The 22953-nt window shown below is 36.3% G+C and overlaps 1 protein-coding gene across 1 annotated transcript in view; it reads right to left on the reverse strand.

Moving 5' to 3' along the window:
* PDE3A (phosphodiesterase 3A, cGMP-inhibited) overlaps positions 1-22953 on the reverse strand; it is a 458178-nt gene that overhangs the window by 223514 nt on the left and 211711 nt on the right. The window contains exon 2 of the mRNA XM_006889065.1: positions 60-110. Within this exon, the coding sequence (XP_006889127.1) occupies positions 60-110 (51 nt within the window). The remainder of the gene's footprint in view (positions 1-59; positions 111-22953) is intronic.

A 22953-nucleotide genomic window follows, 5' to 3' on the forward strand; every position in this document is an offset into this window, starting at 1 on the left:
CCGAGTTTTAGAAGATACAATCTTCATTCACAGTGTAAGGAAAAGGATAAGGTACTTACCTGGGATCCTCTGGGCCCCCGCTTGTGGTCCCATTCAGAATGCCCCATCAGCTGTAAAAATAGTGTAATACTTAGTGTAAACCACATGATACCTTATATGGGAATATTTTTTAGACAGTCAAGTTGTTTTAATACACTCTATTTTAAAGAAAAGTTTTAAAATTCTATTATTTAATAGATCTCTTAATTACAAATATCATAAGTAAAATAACCCTCTAAGATAATAAATGAATAACTTGATAGCTAACATTTCAACCTGCAGTGGGTTTGAGAGAATGGTAATGAAAAAGGAATTATATAAGGTACAGTTTCACTGTTGTCAGGAATATCCTACACAGATGCAAAGCTCTATAATGCTTTATTTGCATATCATTAACTTTCTTGTTTATTAGGAAAACATATTGGGGGGAATCTCTAGGATAATTTAATTTAAGATTATGGCAATAACCATAAGGCCAAAGTATTTTAATATTTTTAAATTATGTACATCTGTCACAAAAATATGAGGGTCTTGTGTTTTGTTAGAAGCCACAGATTCAAGTACAACTCGTAGTGATCCTATGAACACCAGATATGAAACCTGTCCTAGCCTGGGCCATGCTCACAATCTCTGATACACTTGATACCACTGCTCTAGTCATTGTGTAAATCCATCTGGTTGAGGGTCTTCCTCTCATAGTTCTTCCACCTTTCCAAGCCTGATGTCCTTCTCCAAAGAATGCCCTCTCCTGGCAACATGCCCAAAGTATGTGAGACAAAGCTTTATAATCTTTCTTTCCAAGGAGCACTCTGGATGGATCTTCTCCAAGACATATCTGTTTGTTCCTTTGTAATTCCATGGGATATACAGCACTCTTCTCCAATTACACTTCCAGGATACAGTTCAAAGGCATCTTTCCACTGTTAATTCATATTCACTGTCCAGCTCCCAGATGCCTAGCAAGTGATTGAAAAGACCATGGCCTGAATAAGGCAAACCTTAGTCCTCAAACTGACATCATTACTCCTCAATAATGAGGAAAGGTCTAAGCTACAGACTTTCCCTGTGTAGCTATGTCTGTGATCTGACTGTTGCAAGTGTATAATTGTAGATTCAAATAAGAAGTTGTTGATAATTTCAATCTTGTCTCTATCATGATGTTGTCTGTGGGTCCAGAGGTAAGAATTTTTGTTTTCTTAATGTTACAATGCAATCCATATTGAAGGCTATATAGGCTTTGATCTGCAGCAAGTGCTTCAAGTCCCCACTTTCAGCAAGCAAAGTTGTGTCATCTACATAATGAAGTTTAATTGTGGGTCTTTCTCCAAATTTGCTGTCACATTCTTCTTCTTAAGAGTCCAGCTTTTCAAATAATTTGCTCAGCATACAAACTGAATAAATGTGGAGTACAAATAAACCTCACATATACCTTTCTTCATTTTAAACCACATAGTGTTCTCTTGCTTTGTTTGCACAACTATCTCTTGGTCTAGGTTCCTCATGAGCACAATTATGTGTTCTGGAATCCCCATACTTCTCAGCGTTAGCTATAATTTTTTATGTCTCACACAGATCAATGTCTGTGTATAATCAAGAAAGCACAAGCAGACATCCTTCTGGGATCAACTTCTTCCAGTCAAGATCCATATGGCGTCAGCAATGATATCCCTGGTGTCACAGCCTCTTATAAATCTAGCTTGAACTTCTGACAATTCTCTAGGAAATGTCTTAGTTGTTTTTCAATGATCTTCAGCACAATTTTGCTTGCAAATTATAGCAATGATATTTAATAATTTCAACATTCTGTTTGACCACTTGGTAACGGTAACAAAAATGGATCTCTTCTAGTTACTTGGCCAGACAGCAACACTCCAAATTTCATGGCATAGACAAGTAAGCATGTCCAGGGTAGCAACAGTTAGTTGAAACATGTCAATTGGTATTCCACTGATTCCTGGGGTCTTATTTTTTTTTCCAATTCAGTCACTTTGTTGTTGTTGTTATGTGTTGTTGAGTTGCCTGTGACTCACAGTGACCCTATGTACAGCTCTGAAACCTGCCCTGTCATGATCAGTCTCACTGATTCCAACACACCTACCCCCATTGCCCCAGCTACTGTATCAATCCATCTCATCTGGGGTCTTCCTTTCCTGTGCTGTCCCTCTAACATTCCAAATATAATGTCTCTCTCCAGGGACTAAGTCTCTCTCCAAGTCTCTCCTAGTGATGGGGCCAAAGTATGTGAGATGGAGTTTCAAAATACAAGCTTCCAAGGAAAATCTTGGTTTCACCCTCTCTAAGATAGACATATTTGTTTTCCTGACAATCCATGGTATGTTCAAGACTCCTCTCCAGCATGACAATTTGAAGGCATCGATTCTTTTTCTGTTATCCTTAGTCTTTGTACAGCTCTCTGATGCATAAAAAGTAATCGCAAAGGCCATGGCCTGGATTAGGTGCACCCTACTCTCTAGATTGACATCGCTGCTTTTCGGTACTCTGGAGGGGTCCCTGACAATAGATTTTCCTAATACTGTTTTCTTGGCTGCTGATGCTAAGAGTTTAGTGGCGAAGTCAGCAAGCTGTAATCACTAACAATCTCAATCTCTTCTCTATCTAACATGGTGAGGCCAACTGTCCCAGTGATGGGAAGCTTTGTTTTCTTGACGCTGAGCTTCAATCCATACTGAAGGCTGCAGTCTTTGACCTTCTGCACCAAGCACTCCAAGTCCTCTTCAGTTTCAGCAAGCAAGGTTATGCCATAGTAAAAATTATTTAATATCAAGTATGTCTCAAAGTCATTACCTAAAGATTTGCAGAAGAACAGAGACTTTACAAAGTCTAAAATTTTTGTATTGAAGAACACACATAATGAGAAGTATTTTAAGAAAATACAATATATTAAATGAGAGGAATGAAACTCCATTTATCAATCTAGACACTCACTACTTATGAATATCATCTGAAATGCAGTACATAATTAATAAAGTAGCATACAAGCTACTTACCATATTTACATAAAGATTTTAAGGTCTTTTTTAAAATTACAGTAATGACTCCAGGAATTGATGGTATACCAATTGAAATATTTCAACAGATGCTGCCCTGGATGTGTGCACCAAGTTGTGCCAAGAAATCTGGAGGACAACCACCTAGCCAACTGATTTGAAAATATCTATATTTGTCCCCATTCCAAAGAAAGGTGATCTGACAGAGTGTGGAAATAATATAATTAATATCACATGCAAGCAAGATTCTGCTGAAGAATATCCAAAACCAACTGGAACAACACATCAACAGAGAAATGCCAGGAGTGCAGGCCAGTTTTAGAAGAGGCCAAAGTATTGGGGGGATATTATAGCTAATGTTAGATGAATCTTGGCTGAAAACAGGGAGTACCAACGGATTCCATTTGTGTTTCAATGACTATGCAAAGGCATTTGACTGTGTGGACCACAACAAAATGTGGCTGACTCTGAGAAGATGCGAATCCCAGAACACTTGCTCATGATTAAGTGATACTTGAACCAGGAGGCAGTTGTCAGATACTTGAATCTATACTTGGACATGGAGGCAGTCTTCAAAACAGAACAAGGGAACACTGTATGGTTCAAACTTAGGAAGGGTGTCTCCTTTTCAATCTATATGCAGAACAGATTATCCAGAAGGCTGCACTCTCTGACGAGAAATGTGGCATCAGGATTGGAGGAAGATTCTTCAATAATATATGTTACACAGATGACACAACCCTGCTTGCTGAAACTGAGGAGGAGCTGAAGCTCTTGCTGCTGAAGGTAAAGGACTGTAGCCTTCAATATGGACTGAAGCTCAACATCAAGAAAACAAAGATTTTCACAATTGGGCTAACTGGCAGCATCATGAAGAGATTGAGATTGTTAACAGTTTTAGTTTTCTTGGCGCCAAAATCAACACTCTTGGCACTAGCAGCCAAGAAATTAAAAGATGAATTGCATTGGGAAAGTCGGCTGTCAGAGACTTCTCCAAAGTACTGAAGAGTGACGATGTCAATCTGGAGACAGGACATAGTCTTTGCAATTACTTGCTGGGCATCAGAGAACTAGACAATGACCAGGAGAATTGAAGGAGAATTGATATCAATAGAAGGATAATTGATGTCATTTAGCTATTGTCCTGGAGAAGAGTGTTGAATATACCATGGACTGCTAGAAGAACAAACAGGTTTGTCCTAGAGAAGTTGAGGCCAGACTCCTCCTTGGAGGCAAGCATTCTAAAGCTTCATCTGACATACTCTGGACATGTTGTAAGGAGGGACCAGTACTTTGAGAGGGTGTATGCTTGGGAGGGTTGAGGGACAACACAAGAGAAGACGGCTCTCGATGAGATGAATTGATTCAGTGACTGGGGTAATGGGAGTAGGTGTGTCGGAGACAATAAGATTGGCACAGGATAGAGCAGGGTTTAAGGTTGTATATAGGGTCACTATGAGTTGCAGATAACTCAATGACACATAACAACAACAACAACAATAACAATTCACTCCTTAGGAGATACAATTAAAAAGCATTCCTAGTAAAACAAAGAAAGATGATGTATCTTTGAAGAGCATTTAAAAAAATGGAAAATAATCATACACAAATCATGTAAAATGTTATAGATTGACACATAATGTTTCTAGCCACAATAATCTGAATCCTATAAAACCTTCAAGAGTTACATATTAATTAAAATAAAATCTAATTTTTAAATGCAGTTGCCATCAAAAGTTAGTAATATTTTGTATAGCAAATTGAAAACACAGAAACCAAATTGTATTAGAAAGAACAAATATGAGAAACTGCTGAAAAAGTTAGGAAGGATTAAAAAAAATAAAAGAATCCTAAGGGTTAAGAAAAATTCTTTTTTAACACTAATTATGTGATGAGTTAAAACTCAAAATATAATGAAATGTAGCAGACAATTTTGAAACCTTTAAATACATACATAATAAGGAAAATATATTATTTTAAAATAGAGATATCTGATTAATTATCCAGCAAGTGAAAAGAAGCCAACTTCAGGAAAAAAAAATATAGATTTGAACATTACAACATACACTAATAAATTCTAGATTTATTTGAAAGAAGTTTAAAGTATTGAAAGCATAAAAGGAAGTAAACTGCAAGTAAATATTTAACCTGTTTTATAATACAAAATATATTTCCATGTTAAGAGTAACAAATATATCACAGAGGGAAAGACAAATTGATCTGGCTACTTAAAAGCTTAGAGCAAACCAAAAACCAACCCCAACATTAGGAAGTTGTTTTGTCTCACAGTGATGCTCCTTTGGATTTCTGAAGCTGCAAATGTTTGTGGGAGTGGTTTGTTTACCTTTCTCCCATAAAGTAGCTAAGGGATTTGGATTCTTGACCTGCTGGTTTGTAACTCAGCATGTAATACATCATGTTACAACTTAGAACATCTATTTTAGTGTCACATGGCAAAATAACTGCTGAAAATATCTACAGTTTTCAGTAGCCTCTCAGTTGATTCTGGCTCTGGAGGCTTTCTCCCTTTACATACCTCTAGAGTTCTTGTGCAGGTAAGGTAATGTCCTTAGTACACAAAAATAGTTACAAATTTTAAAAACAAATTACAGATTTTAAGAAGATGAGGAGAGAAAATACTAATTTGTATTAGTTAGCGTTATATTCCATTAATCTATGAAAGAAAAAATTTACTTTCCCTCAAATTTAAAGAAACAATATACGAGTATCAAGATTTTACTCTTCTCTCTCACATCACTGAACTGATGGTGTTGAGTATTTGCTAAGGATCTCAGGATATAAATAAGCACTGTTTGTTATGTACTAGTAATTTGGAACTGACTCAAAGCTGACCCTCCAGAGCAGTTAATGAGTTCAAATCCTGTTTCTTTGTGTCAGTAGTTAACTCCTTACCATCAAGCCATAAGCATTGTTGTTGTTGGGTACCACAAGTTGGGCCCCACCCATAGAGGATCCTCCCTCCAGTGGGTTTTTAGAGGCAGTTAATCTAAGGGGCGGAGAATGTCCAGCTGGTGGACTTGAACCATGTGCCTTAGGTATTGCAGCACAGGTTTTTGCCATTAGGCCACCAAAGTTCACTAAATAAGTATTGCTGTTGTGTTGCACCACAGAGTTGGAACTGGCCCATAGCTGACCCTCTGGTATGACACAGGCATTTATTTAATCGTACAGGAGGAAATTGACCATCCTTCTCCCCTGGAGCAGCTGGTAGCCTGAAACCATGTGCCTTCAGGATTGCAATGCAAATTCTTGCCACTAGGCCAGCAGAGCACACATGCATTCGCTCTCTCATCTCTCTCTCCCCTATCTCTCTCTCTCCCCCTCATCTCTCTCTCAACCCATCTCTCTCTCCTCATCTTTCTCTCCCTCATTGCTCTCTCCCCCCCATCTTTCTCCCCCTCGCTCTCGTTCAGGCTTTCTCACTCTCGCTCTACACACACACACACACACACACACACACACTCACAGTCTGAAAAAGAGATTGACATAATTTTGGAACGAACTCATAACTGACCCTCCAGAGAGTTTTCAGTAGTTATAAATCACATGGGAGGAAATTGTTCAACTCTCTCCCTCAGAGTTGCTAGTGAATTGAAACCTTCACAGAAGTGCTGTTTTTTTAATAAGTGACACAACTCACTACAGACTAGGCAACTAGAGCAAGTTTATATAATCATCATTTAATACAAATAAAATATACTTAAAATTTCATATTATGAGTCATTATATGAAAATACTGTCATTACAAGTGGAAGGAGTGGCATTAACTTCCTAAATGACGTGCCTCTGGAAACTATGAACCCTGATAAATGTTGATAATTATAGAAAGGCTTCATTCAGGTCATTTGTTCCTAGGGTTGCTGTGAGTCATGATGGACTCAACAGCAATCAACAACAACACTAACAACACAATAAAGTGTGTACTATCTGTATTATCCACGATAAAAATCACTGTCCCATAAATAATAGAATACTTAAAAGTATTACAAAGTAGCAAAAGTATTACAAAGTAATTTTAAATCATTTCTATTTTTATGACATACTCCATCATTGCATAATTTTAGGTTTAGGATTATTACAATGATTTATTATAGTTTTGCTAATGCATAATCAGCCAAATAGTGAATGAATACTTAGTTTACTTGACATTTCTTAGTCTTTCATGTTTTATGTTGTTAAAAAAATTCTGGATTTTCAATACATCTGGTAGTAAATATTCATTGGTACTAATTTAAACTTGATTATTATGAGGTTCTCAAACACCAATCAATTAATGAAAAACAGTATAGTTTAAAAACATAAATTAAGAACATTTAATTAGAATGATAAACAATTCTTGACACATTTCAATCATCTGCTTGAGGTCTTAGAATTATATTTTCATTACAATAAGATGATTAAGCCAAATCAAATTGGTTGCTATGGAGTAATTTTTTACTCTACGTAACCACATGCACTACAAGGTAGAACTGCACTGGTTTAAATGGCTTTGTCCTTTCAGGGGCAGATCATCAGTCCTTTGGGACTTATGAGTGAGTTCAAGAGGGTGCTTCACCATTTACACCACTCAGGGACTAGTAATAAGAAGATATGATAAGTATTTGGCAACCATAAGATACATTACATATGATACTATGATATACTTGTTGTTTTTATGTGCTATCCAGTCATCTGGGACTCATAGTGACCCTCTGCACAACAGTCATAAACCCTACTCTATCTTGTACCAATCTTATTGTCTCAACACACCAACCCCCATTACTCCAGTCACTTAATCAATCCAGCTAATCAAGGACCTTCCTTTCTTGTGCGCTCCATCCACCCTCCCGAGCATGATGTCCTCCTCCAATGACTGGCCCCTCTTTGCAACATGTCCAACAAGTATGTCAGATGAAGTTTCAGAATCCTTGTCTCCAAGGAGCAGCCTGGTTTAATCTTCCACAGGATGAACCTGTTCATTCTCTTAGCTGCCCATGGTATATTCAATATTCTTCTTCAACACCACAGCTCAAAGGCATCAATTCTCCTTCTATCATCCCTAGTCATAGTCCAGCTCTCTGATACATAGAAAGTGATGGCAAAGACCATAGCCTGTATCAGGGGCACCTTAGTCTCCAGACTGACATCATTGCTCTAACAATAGACTTTCCCAACAAATACGCTATTTATTTCCAAGCTGTTGATGCCAAATGTCTTGATTGTGGAGTTAAGCAAACTAAACCTGTGATAATCACAATCTCTTCACCATCCAACATGATGCTGCTAATTGGCCCAGTGGTGAGAATCTTTGCTTTCTTGATGTTGAGCTTCAATCCATATTGAAGGCTGCAGTCCTTGACCTTCTGCAGCAAGCACTTCAGCTCCTCTTCAGTTTCAGCAAGCAGAGTTGTGTCATCTGCATAACGCAGATGGTTGATGACTCTTCGTCCAATCCTGATGCCACATTTATCCTCATAGAGCCAACAATTCGATCTTTATATATTTAAACCTCATCATTCTTAGAAAAACAAAAGGTTGATAATTACACTTATTCTTATTTCCTAAAAAGATTAAACTAACAGGCTATCTTGTTAAATACATTATGCACTGGTAGCACATAAAAGAGAAGTAAATAAACTACCAAATTTGTAATAGTTTATATTTTATATTATATTATAAAAAATTTATAATAACAAATTATAATACAAATTTATTGAGATATTTGATGGCATGTGCACAGAATTCACTGTCTTCTGCCATTATCTATTCAAAGATTATGAAGTTGTTGTTGTTGTTGTTATGTGCCGTCGAGTTGCTTGCGACTCATAGCGACCCCATGTACAACAGCCTTAAGCTCTGCTTTGTCCTGTGCCAATCTCACTGTCTCTGACACTCCCATCCCAATTACCCCAGTCACTGAATCAATCCCTCATTGAGGGCCTTCCCCTCCTGTGCTGTCCCTAAACCCTCCCAAGCATGATGTCCTTCTCCAAGGACCGGTCTCTCCTCACAACATGTCCAAAGTATGCTAGACGGAGCCTCAGAATCCATGCCTCCAAGGAGCAGCATACTCTTCACAAATCACAATATAGACTTATTTCAATCATAACTTAGTACAGAAGATTAATTTGGTGATTAGTAAACCAAACTTGCTAACTAATAAACCATTTTTTAAAACCTTATAAACTTATAACTCTCTAAGGCTATTTTTTTCTTTAAAAGCATAAATGAGTAAAATTTGACAAATGTATTGACATATCTATAAGAATCGTAACTTAGTCTTACACAGTAAATTAGTAAGAGTCATCGAGAATAATTTTATATCTTACCTTATCTATAAATGAAAAACTATGTTATAATTTTGCTACTGTTTCTATTCTTATATTTGCAAAGTGTGAATTGTCTGAAAAAGTAGTAAGATTTTTAATATCAGTTATTACTAGTTTTTCAGAGAAATAAAAAGTTAAGGAAATGTGCATACTATATGACATATAACCTAAGAAAGAATGTCTTACCCACCTGCATAAGTACACAAATGAGATACTGAAAGAACCTTTACTCTGTAAAAAGGGAGTCAAAGGAAATAAAGATTTTTCTCCTCCTCATAGTAGGAAAAAATCTTACAAAAACTTTACATTATACAGGAAGTCTCTTACTATGACGAGGTGCATCAAAATGACTCCTTTATAAGGCAGCTATGATACAATTTTATGTTTTTGAGAGAGCTTTAGTGGCTGAGAGGCAAGGAGCTAGGCTGCCATCCCAAAGGCACACGTTTTGAATCCATCAGCTGCTCCATGGGATAAAGATGAACAGTTTCCTGCTGTGTGATTTACCACCTCTGAAAACCCGCTTGAGGGTCTCCTATGAGTTGGTTCTGCCTTCAAGGTGTACATGAAAAACATTTTTTAAATATTTTATTATCCCCTATCAGTGCCTTTATAAATCTTAACACCAAACATCTGTGCGTGAACATGTGACCATGTTCACAGTAAAATATGTGCTGCAGCATTATATGTAACACCTATTACTAACAAGAACATGTAGATATCTCTATTAAAAATAAATCCAAATGCATTAAGTTCAGTTGATCATAACCAAAATATGTTGTAAATTGTGGATACCTATTCTATTCTGTACAATGGCAACACACCTAACAATCGGTAGGGAGTAGGGTAGGACGTGAAGTAGTGAAGCAAAGTGTTACTAGAACATGAATTTTTCATTTATTTTCACACAGGCTTTATTATCTTGTTCTGAGAGTGCTGGCCATAGATCATGGACAAAACATTAAAATAAGCAGAATGTTTTCAGCATGTTTTGAAAAAAAAAATATACCTAGTATGACAAAACAATACATTCACATGCTATTGCAGGCTATTTAAAGCATCAAAGTACTGGTATGCATTTGGTTTACAACAGAACCACAGACTAAATATTTTAGGAAGTTCAGAGATACCTCTTTATTTCTACTCCTTTGACTAACGACCATATTAAGACAAAAAAGGTATTGATTGGTTAAGAAGAAGAGATTTTTCATGTTGTAGCCAATGTACATCCATATTGGGTAAAAACTGATTCTGGTGTTAAATCAATGAGAAAGTATACCGTTCTTAGACTCTAAAAGGTAGGAATCGTGATAAATTCCAGATGACCAAAATAAGTTCTTTAATATTAACATATAATTAGATAAATGGCATTAATGTGTCATGGACAAGTAGAAACAGATCTAGAGTGGAATTAAAAATTTTCCTTGTGAAATTTACTTAAACTGGCCTAAACTTTGAGGATAAATGAGTAACAGCATGATAGCTAAGAAATTCTGGGAAAAGCATCAGAAAATTTTAACATGCTACACTGCCCTCTTTGGAGAAGGAATGTCTGTGATATTAAGAGAGACAGACACATGTACACACATAAGGAGCGAGTCTCAAAATGTGAATTAAAAAAGAAGAAATCCAAATATTCAAGCTGACAAAAATTACGAGACAATGTAACTCGGAAGGAATAAGAAATGTTCATCTCTCACTACCTCCTAGAAATACACTCTTGACCATTTAACTGGGATTCTTCTTCTGGGTAATGACATTTTCCATAAATGTTTTAGCAGACAGTCCTGGGTTATATAGGTCACTAAAGTCATGTCTGCACATGGCAAGAAAAAACCCTTCCATCTGCATGAAATGGTTCTCAGATAAAAAAAGATCTATCCTCCCTTCTCAACTTGAGATAAATGAATACCCAAAATGAAGACCTTTGAATTTATTCCTTGGAAACCAAATATACTTCCTTGAAAATAAATACAATCTCCTAGATGAAGTATTTTGTAAATCCTAACTTCCTTGACACTGTCTAAACCACTTTCAGCCTTATGGAATAAATTCTTCTCTCACTCTCTCTTTTGTTTTTAATAATACATTTCTACATTACAGCTTTCAGCTAACAGTATGTTACACAGTACTTGCTTCCAAGGAAAACAAGACTGTGGCCAAACAGAGAATTTAAAAAGTTCACAGGAGAAAGCAAGGAGCAGTCAGCATGGAAACAAAAAGGTTCTATCCAAGCACAGATATTTTTAATCCCAGTATGAGACACAAAGATAATTGAAAGTATATTTTGTAGGTATAATTTTTTCTTCTAATGTTTATTTATTTTCCTGAGTTCTATTTTCTCTTATTGTTTCCTTGTTGGTATGAAATTTAATTCCTTTTTAGAGCCTTCTAGGTGGTGAAAAAGATCAGCATAGCAAAGGTTGAAGGGGTTAAAGCTGCAGAAACAAGCCTAGAAGTGAAATAATGTTTGCATTATGTATGAGCATAATGAGGCAAGAGGATTAAAGGCAGTGATAGAGAGCAATAGGCACCCTTGTTATAATCCTATTTCTTTCAGGCAAACTATTCTTTCTTGTTGAAAATTGCAAACACCTTGTAGAAATATAGTAATAAACATTATTTCACATAAATCCCACTTCTCATCATTTATTTAGTAAGCAAATATTTACTGTATGTCTTTGTCATGCATTATTCTTTATGACTTTGTTGTAAGGTGCAGTGGGGTTAATTCAATTTTAAGTGATGCACGTGACACAGTAGGATATTTTAGAATATTGTTTCTCTGGGAGTAGGTCACCACATCTTTCTCCTGCAGTTTCAGTAGGTGAGTGTGAATCACAAACTTTGAGGTTAAAATTTGAGAGCTTTTAAGAGATGTGCTACTAAGGCCCCAAAGCACTCTTCTAAACAAATACTAATCTCTAAGTACACTGCTGAACAAAACAAGATGCAGCTCTCTTCTCCTGGCCCTTAAGTTCTAGTGAGGAAATGTATATCACAACCAACTATGGCTGACTCTGAGAAGAATGGGAATCCTAGAACACTTGATTGTACTTATGTGAAACCTGTACTTGGACCAGGAGGCAGTTGTTAGAACAGAGCAAGGAAACACTGCATGGTTCAAAATCAGGAAAGGTGTACACCAGGGATGTATCTTGTCTCCTTATCTTTTCTATCAGAAACAGATCATTCAGGATGCTGGGCTCTCTGAGGAAGAATGTGGCATCAGAATTGGAGGAATGCTCATCAACAACTTGCATTATGCAGATGACACCTTGCTTGCTGAAACTGAGGAGGACCTGAGGCATTTGATGCAGAAGATCAAGGACTGCAGCCTTCAACATGGTTTGAAGCTCAACATTAAGAAAAGAAAGATTCTCAATGCTGGGCCAATTGTCAGCATCATGATAGACGGAGGAGAGACTGAGATTATTAAAACAGTTACAGCTTGCTTGGCTCCACAACCAACACTCGACAGCAGCCAAGAAATCAAAAGAAAAATTACATTGGGAAAATCTGCCATCAAGGATCTCTCTAGATTACTGAAGAGCAATGATGTCAGTCTAGAGACTAACATGTGCCTGATCCAGTTCTTCTCAATTACTTGATATGTGTAAGAGAGCTGGACAATAACTAAGGATGATAGAAGAATTGATGCGTTTGAGCTGTGGTACTAGAGAAGACTACTGAATATACCATGAACTCCTAAGAGAAGACACAAGTCCATCCTGGAGAGGGTGAAACCAGGCTGCTCCTTAGAGACAAGGATTTTGAAGTTTTGTCAGACATACTTTTGGCATGATGCCAAGAAGGACTAGTTCATGGAGAGGGGCATTGTAGTTGTGAGGGAGGACAGACAGTGCAAGAGAGGAAGACCCTGGATGAGATGAATTGAATCAGTGACTAGGGTAATGGGAGTAGGTGTATCAGAGACAGTGAAATTGGCTCAAGATAGAACAGGGTTCAGAGCTGTTGTACACAGGGTGGCTGTGAGTTGGAGTCAGTCTGACAGCACATAACAACAAGAATGGCAAGGAGTGCATCAGAGATGGTAAAATTGGCACCAGACAGGACACAGTTCAGATCTGTTGTTCATAAGGTAGCTATGAGTTATATTCGACTCAATGGCACCTAACAACACCATAATAGTAAGAAGAAGCTAACAAGCAAGAGTAGTGTGTTGAGGTCTGCATTTGTTCTAGGCTTCTAGATGAAGAGGTAAACAATCCCTGAGGATGACACACAGCTGTGCAGGGTTATACACTAGCACTGGGGCCTAGCAAAGGCCTATGGGAAGTGACATTGAAGAAAATGACCTTCTCCTATGATTTACTTCAGAAACTGGCATATTATCTCACTGTTTTTTGCACAGGCAGATGAGAAGTGTCTGATGGATTAATCGTAACAGCGTTTCTGAGGATGGCATATGATTGGGCAGGGTTTCATTCTGTTGTACATAGCATCTCTAAGAGTTGGAGTCAATAAGATAGCCCCTAACAACAATCCTGAAGACAGACTGGGATCTTCACATCTCTTCATATATTTGCTGGATCCCACTCTACAAAGCTTCATGCAGTGATGATAATTTCACCTAAGATCACATGAGGTAAAGGCACATGATGGCATAATTTAGAATATAGCAATGTTGTTGTTGTTGGTAGGTACCGTTGAGTTGAACCAACTTTAAAGCTGATCCTCCGTCTGGTTTTCAGAGGCAGTAAATCAAATGGAAAAAATTGCTCTTCTTTCTCAGCAGTTGGTGAATTCAAAGTGTGCGTCTTTCAGTTAACAGTGCCACTCTTACCAGAGCTTGGATATAGCATATTATTGCGTATTGTTGAGTAGAAACTGACCTACAACTGACCCTCCTGTGGATTTTGAGACATAGTGAATCACACAGAAAGAGTATTCCTATTTTTCTCCCATGGAGCAGCTGGTGGATTCCCACTGATGCCTTTAGAAGCTTTACTACTCGGCCACCAGAGCTCCCTTCAGCTATGGCACACAACCGTGAAAATATCCCTTGTGACAATCCCCAGGGCTTTGTCAAGCGTTCTTCTTTATTTGTTTGCAGCCAGTCACCATTTCTTGCCTTTTACACTGCAGAGAGGTTAAGGACGCAGCTTGTTTCAGTTTACTCACCCTTGCCACTCTTCTCTTGAGATTTCCTAGGATCCACCTTCTAATCTTCTTTAGAATACTGAGCTTTTTTACATTCTCTATCTTGGATCTTCAAACAAGTTAGGCAAAAAAACAAACAACAACAAAAAAAACCCACCTTATAATAATCTATCCGCTGTAGAAAACATTGCTTTAGATGGTGTCAAGTTGATTCTGACTCCTGGTAATCCACATGTGCAGTGTGAATATGCTTCACGGGGTTTCCAAGTTAGTAATCTTTCAGTAGCAGAACCCCAAGCCTGTCCTCGAAGGTACCTGTGAGAGGGTTTGAATCATCAACCTTCTGGCTCCTATTATTTTTACTTGATTATTTAATATGTCTTGCCAATCTTGATTACATCATTCTTTTGTAATTTCCATTGTTTGCATTCTTAGCAACATGACTACTACTTTTCCTGCTACTAATGAAATCACATCAGTCTCCTGCTTTCATACTGTATTTTAGCATGGATATTCTATGAAAAGATGGCAATAAACTAAATAATACAATATAATAATGAACTAAGTTTGAAAATTCTGCATGGCATAATATGTGATTCATGTAGGTTTTAAGAGTATTGCATGTGTCACAGGAAAAAGAGTCTATTATCTGGTACACAGTAAGGTTGTCATTGTTGTTATTGGGTACTGTTAAGTCAGATCTGAACCATAACTGACTCTCAGGTGGGTTTTCAAACTAGTTAATTGCATGGGAGGAGACCGCCCATTCTTTTCTGTGGAGTAGCTGGTGGATTCAAACTGTGTGCCTTTGGGACTGCAGCGTAGCTTCTTATCACACAGCTCCTTCTAAAGATGGTACTATTTTTACCACTATTAACAAGTACATGGGCATTACTTATTATAATTAAATTTTAATCATTTGAGAAAATAGAGCTTACACCATGTATACTGTTAATTTTTATCAAGCTAGAATATTTATGAAACAAAACTCATCATTATTTAGTTATAGGTTACTGATAGTAACAAAAATGTTTGGCCAGAAAATCTACTTCTTTTTGTTTTATTGTTGTTGTTAACTGTCTTCGAGTCACCTGCAACTCATAGCTCTGAAGCCAGCCCTGTCCTGAGCCAGACTCACTGACTGTGATACACCTACTACCCCCATTGCCCTAGTTAATGTATCAATCCATCTCATCTACAGTTTTCAAGTTTTCCTATCCTGCACTGTTCCTCCACCCTTTCATGCTACCCTTTCATGCATGATATCCTTTTCCAAGGATTGGTCCATCCTGGCCACATCCCCAAAATATGTGAGATGGAGCTTCAAAATCCTAGCCTCCAAGGATAAATTAGGTTTCACCCTTTCGAAACAGACCTATTTGTTTTCGTGGCAGTCCATGGTATTTTCAAGGCTCTTTTCCAGCACCACAACTCAAAGTCAACAATTCTTCTTCTATCATACTTAGTCTACTAAATATATTAAATATTATCACAATTTATTCCCTATTCAAAACTTGGAAAATCTAAATTTTAACATTTACCTCCTTGAAGGAAGGTCTCATGGAGAGCTTTTAGGGAGTTACATTTATAATTGAAAGGTCACACTTCCTTGTGTTTAATTCAGTGCCTCGATGGGGAAAGGTGGTAAATTCCCACCCTTGCTATTTACAATTTTAGAAACCCATTGGAGGGTCAGCAATGAGGTTACTCTGACTCCAAGCCAGTAAGTTTCTCAGTGAAGTCTCATTGGAGATGAAATTCATGCTATAATGAGAAATAGGATGACAACTTTCCTGAAGCATCAAGAACAGCAAAAGGTTGAGAGTCATAAGTATCAAATGCTTGAAAACATCAGATAGAGTGAAAGTTATAAAAGAGTGTTTTTCTATATGGAGAGGACTCAGACCTTCAAGCATACCACCAATTGGTCAGAATGACAAACCGAATCTGCAATCAAAGTGGTATTCAAGTCTGAAAGTCCTGGTTTAAAACAAGATTTATAAATCAACAAATAAATAAAACAAAAACAAGTATTTCTTTTAAAAAAGACACACCAAAAACTAAGCTTTTAAACTCCAAGCAGACAAAACAAAGCACATTTTTCTTTAAAAATGTTTAATCGATGTATTCCAATTTTAATTACTTTATTACTTTATTTATTACTTTAATTAGCTTTACTTCAGGTAAAATTCAAATCTCTAAGTACTTTTAATATGATTTTAAATTTATGTTTTACAGTTTGCTAAACTACCACTAGTATTACTTTTGCCAATTAAAGTGATTAAGAAATCATATAGATAAAAGCCTCGTTTATAATGTCTAATTCTCTCTACATTATTGTTAGATAGGATCATAAGAATACTTATTAGTTTACCTAGATAGACAGATTTAGGCTGTACAATATTTCATGAAGGCATTTATTCAAGGCAATGTCACCTACAAAGTACTAAATTAAAGCTGGTCAAACCCACTGAGGCAATTCCATGTGACTTACCTATAAAATTGATCTCTTCTCCTAGAAAATTTTGAAATCATATGGAAATCAATAAAATTCATAGTCTTAATAATGCTTTAATTAAACAAGATTTATGTGTGATGTCTTAAATTGAATAGCTTAATTTTTTTCTTTTTCTTAATCAAACATTCTTACATACCTGATTCAGGCTACACATCATAAAAAGTTTTTAGACTGCAACTTTGAAATTAACAATGTATGCCATAGACCTGGGGAAATCATTACTTTCCTCCCCCAATAGCTTACATTTTCAGACCAATAAAACACAAGACTATGTTCTTTAATCACCAAGCTGTTATATATACAAATGAAACTATTCTAGGAGAATAGGCTCTATTTATACTATTCCTTTTTAAAAATGTATCTTAAAAATTAATTGTGTAACTTTTAAAATAAATCTAAGAATTCATGTGGCTGTAAAAATTGAACTCGTTTTTAGTGTTTTAAGTGTTTCATTATACTAGACTCATTTATACACGATTTTCTTCTTACATGAATGCTGTATTTTATTTTAAAAATGCCTTTCACAGAATTCTTAGTTGTATTTTATTCAGTGCTTCGTTACATCTTACATCAGTACCATAAAAACTTCAGCAAAATGACAACAACCCAAACATTTCCATGCTACTTTCTCCTCCCCAAACAGCGTTAACTGTTGATGGGGGGGAGGCACTGAGTAAGAGTAGACAGCCTAAGTGGCAGAGAACAATATGTGCCAGCCCATTACATATCCCCTGGGCTTTCTGTTTTTTCCCCCCGCTTTGACTTGGCAGTGCCAAAATTACTTCAGTTCCACTTTCTACAATTAGTAGAAACAAGTCATGTACATTCTGTCCTCAGCTTCCTAAACTTTGTTGAAAATAATTTACCACAAGTTCTTAAGATAGTCAGTCATAAGATAGATTTTTAAGGTGGAATGCCTCCATGATTCAAAATCTGACATTACCCTGCAATTCTTCATGGCCTCAAGATCCATCTGATAAGTTGCAAAGTAATGTCATGAGATTGTTTACACTAAATAGATGTTCTTTGGAGGGGGAAAAAATAAGAGTATTAAAAAAAGTTTTCTTGGAAATTTATTCCTTATTGGGACATATTATGTGGATCTCCATTTAGGGATGAAGAATTTAAGATGATGTAGTAAGGAATAAGGAAGGGATAGCATGCCCTAACATTATACTATACTTCATAAACTGGGTAGAGTTGGCAGAATTTTAACTACAGAAAAAAATTTCATGCTCTTCTCTGTGTATCTGGTTTTATTTCAAGTAAAAGAATTGAAAGCTTATTCATTCATGCCCTCTTTCAGTACTTCCTCCCCCTGTCATTCCTCCCTTCTTTCTGAACTTCCCCCCCCCCTTTTCAGCAACTGCCATATAAAACCAGAGCTTGAATTAGAAGCAAAGACTAAAAAGTGAATGTAGGGAGAAGAAACATAAGGAATTAAATAAACAATACATGATAGGTAATGACAGCTACTACATACATCATTCTGGGTGGTACATCAGGAAGTATTATTGATGCATAACTTCATCACTGTCCTTCTTGGTTTGTAGCAATAACATACAATGGACCAGAGTTCATTTAGGTATATATTTAAACTTAAGTTTCTGGATTTTTTTTGCATGATTAGAAAAACCTATTAAACACATTGATTAGACTTGCAGGCTTTAAAAAAAGTCACATTGGAGAAGTGAAAATTATTGTCAGCTACGAAAGTTTTTGAGTGGTCTTCCTCTAGTGTGTGTGTGTGTGTGTGTGTGTGTGTGTGTTGTTATTTATGTTTATGTGTACACACACACACATACACACACATATGACTCATAAAGATCCTATGAACACAAGGCCTGAAGCCCCTCTACAACTACTGACATTTATCAAAGTTCATAGAGTTTACGGACGCATGTTGTTTAGGAAATGGATGCCAAGTGGTCAGTTGGGAATGGTACTTCTGTGTCCAAAACTGTCCAAAATAGTATTTGTAGAGTATAACTAATTTATTTTTCCAGAATAAATAAATAAGACAAAATATAGTCACACTTTGTGCATGTTGCTAGGAGGGACGAGTTATTAGAGAAGGACATCATGCATGGAGGGGTAAAAGGACAGTACAGAAGAGGAAGACAATGGATGGATGAGAAGGATTGACACAGTGACTGAAGTAAATGGGGGTTAGGCATTTTAGAGGCAGTGAGATTGGTTCAAAATTGAGTAAGGTTCAGAACTACTGTGCATAGCGTCCCAATGAGTCACAGGTAACAGTCGGTTCCACGGCACAACAACGATGACGACGACGACGACGACAATGATGTCATACTTTAAAGAAAACTGCTAGAGTAGTGACTGACACACTTGACTGCTAATCTTAAAGTTGGTGCTTATAATTCACATACTGCTCAGTGGGAAGTATACTCTTTTATAAAGATTTTTAGTCTGCGAAGTCCTATGGGGCAGTTCTATTCTATCTTATAGGGTTTTTATGAGTAGCAATGAGGCAGGGAGTTTGCTTTTGGTTTGGTCACATTTTTGTTATTATAATATTAAACAATATAGTTTTTTCAAGTCTCATGTATTTCAAAAGTGCCACAACCTAGGCTCCTTAGAATATATCATATCATATATTACATGAAGAAAATTATTAACCCCAAAAAGATTACTTTTGTAATCTTTTAATCAAGACTGTGAGACTGTGAGAGGCTGTGCTACATGTTCAAAATAGAAATCACTATAGGAAATGTTTCAAATATCGAATCTTTCCAATATCCAGTTTTTCATGCTGAAATAACCACCCAAGTCCTGATACACAAATTTATAAATACATAATGGAATTGTCTACCCTGGAGCAGTGAACTGAACATTGTGTTGCTAACAGAAAGGTCTGATGTTCAAATATGTCAGCCACTCCACAGGAGAAATATGTAGTAGTATACTTCTATAAAAATTTACAGCTTCAGAAACTCTCTGAAGTATTTCTAACTGAGCCTATAGAATGGGAATGAATCAGAATCATCTTGACATTAATGAGTCTGCTTTAGGTTTATGGTATTACAAGAAGTCTGGGCTTTGTGGTGTTACATGTCCTGTTGCTAGCAAAAAAAGGACAGTAATTAGAATCTACCAGCTGCTCAAAAGCAAACAGACAGGTAGATCTCCTGCTGTAAAGATTTACAGCCTCAGAAACCTAATGGAGGGGTTGCTACAAGTTGGAATTAACTGTAATGAGTTTTAGTAGACATATACCAGTACAACTATTGAATCTTTACCATGTTACATAGTACTTAAGTAGAGACACTGCAACTAAATTTACTAAAATAGAATAAAAATTTAATTCTTACTAATTGTATGGATCTGAGTTAATTATCATTCCCAGGTTCCTTTTCCTTTCACAAAATATTCATAATGTGGGGATAATAATATGCTTTCATACTTCCAAATTTTATTAGAGGAGCTAATCAATGTAGGATTATTTAGTAGCTTCTCATTTCGTTTAGAATTAAGTTCGACCTCACTACTATGATATACACAGCTTGGAATGCTGTTTTACCCCACCTAAAATGAATTCTTTCCCCATTTTTTAACATGGTGGGCTCATGATCTTCCTTCAGGTTTCATTTCAAATAACAACTCCTCAGAAGCAATTTATATGACTGAGCCATGCATCCATGCGTTCACCACTACTACCAGATGTATATAAGAACACACAATCTCGTCCAGGCATAGTCCTAGATGCCTAGGTGAAGGGGGGAATAAAGGAAGTGACACTTGCCTTCATCTACTCTCTTTTATCTTTACTAAATGATTATGTGTGCTTCCTGTGCTTTTTCTGTTGAAATAATCTTGTTAATTTCTGTTCCCGTCACCCTCATTATCTACTCCTCATTCAAGAGTCTGATTTTTACAACAACGGAACCCTGTCACTTGTTCTATGTGTTGTGCCTGGTATCCACAAAGAGGAAGAGTAAATCTTTGCTTACAAATGATGGAAGGAAAAGTCCTAAAGAAAACAAGGGAGGTCAACTTGTCAGGAGATTCGATAATGTAGAATCAATTCTCAAATTCTAAGGTTGTGAAAACATTTTTTGCTCCTCAGTTTTTTCATGAAGATTTTTCTTCACATCAAAAGCATATTGTGAGAGACATTAGTTTATAAAAGTACAATGAATAAAACCCCTACTGTTTTGGCTGTTATTTCTACAGCAATTTCTGATAGATATATAAGTGTTTTGAAATTCTGTAACCACAGGGCTACACAAGGTACTACAGAAGCAAGAAGATTATTTTTCTCTTCACCTTAGTTAAAAATTTTCTGCATTCTCTTTTCTTCTGTGGTAGAGACCCCTGGTTAACCACACTATACACATTCTACACTTTATTCTCCCCCCCCCAAAAATTAGATAGGCATGATAATGTACACAGCTAAAAAGCTGTATGTCCCTACCTCTTCTCCCTTAACAGATTAGAAGCCAGCAAGACACAGATCTGATCATTAAGATATATTCAAAAGCATTCGAGTAAAACTGTAAAGAAGACTCAAAGACAGCTAGCTGACTTGACTAGTTTGCCTTATAAGCATACTTTCTATTTTCTCGACCTGGGAGGCTTTAGGATTTTACAAACTGAACATAAGTGAAAGGAAGTGACCCTAAGGGAAAGACACTGTTTCTATTTCCATATCCTAAAGCTATGAAAATGTCATCACTGAGTTCCATTTGACAGAATGTGAAAATGCAAGTGTGTTTTCTCTCTCTCTCTCTCTCGCACACACACACAATTCCTTACAAAAAACTAGCAACAATGAGGACAACAAAGAGATCCTAAAAATGGAAGAGTCATAGAGTCCCTAACCCACATAACTGACTTTCAATTCACCTGTAAGTAGAAGTTTCTGACAATATAATTGGTATATAGTAGAACATTCATGTTATTAGATCTGTTCTAGGTGTCCCACATATGTATCAATGTAAACTTATGAATCAAATAGTTTTAGTTCCCTTCATTTCCATAAATCTTATTCTAAAATTGACTATGACTATCACTACTGAAGATGCTTTGTTGGTATAACGTGCTATATGTTGGACAGTACACCAAGAGATTTGCAGTTGCAATCAACCAGCTGCTCTGAGGGAGAGAGACGAACAACCTCCTATTGTGAAATTTACGGCATCAAAAAATGGACAGTGACTCATACTAAAGTTCAACTTAGCTCACTATCAGTGGATTACTACTACCTGAAAAAGTGTGGTGAAGAAGGTAAATCTGATTTGGACACATTTGAGAATGTTTCTGAAATATAATATGTAGTACCTAATACTAATAATTCATGAGAAGAGATACTAAAATTATAAATATATATATATATATATTTGAAATTTCCTGCTAGAAAGAGGCTATTTTTAATATAAAGCTATATTTGACCTTTGATACTGTGACCTTGATGTTAGAAAAAAAGCCAATGTAAATAATTATTAAAAAATGAGAATTCCTAATTGCTAGGTTTTGCTCTTATAGAATCTATGCATTAACAGTGTGTGGCAATACTATATTCATCATTTCTATTAAATTTATACACTGAATAAATAATTTGAGAATCTGGACTATATGAAAAGCAATATAGACTCAGGATTTGAGGAAGGTTGTGTATAGGTTACACAGCCTTACTTGCTGAAAGCAAAGAGGAAGCACTGAGTGATAAAAATCAATAATGCTCCCCCCAAAAAATATCAATGCTGCCAACCTTAAATTAACATCTCATTATTAAGAAAAGTCTTTACTACTAAACCAATAATTAATTAACATTATGTTAAATGGGAAGAAGACTGAAGTTGTGAAGGATTTAATTTCACTTAGATCTTTAATCAACATCACGGAGATACCAGTCAAAACAATCAGAAGAAGCATTACATCAGACAAATCTGTGGCAAAAAAAAACCACCAAAAA

Source organism: Elephantulus edwardii, unplaced genomic scaffold (genome assembly GCF_000299155.1).
Source record: "Elephantulus edwardii isolate Elephantulus edwardi_28Jun2011 unplaced genomic scaffold, EleEdw1.0 scaffold00075, whole genome shotgun sequence".
In the NCBI taxonomy this organism is placed as follows: Eukaryota; Metazoa; Chordata; class Mammalia; order Macroscelidea; family Macroscelididae; genus Elephantulus; species Elephantulus edwardii.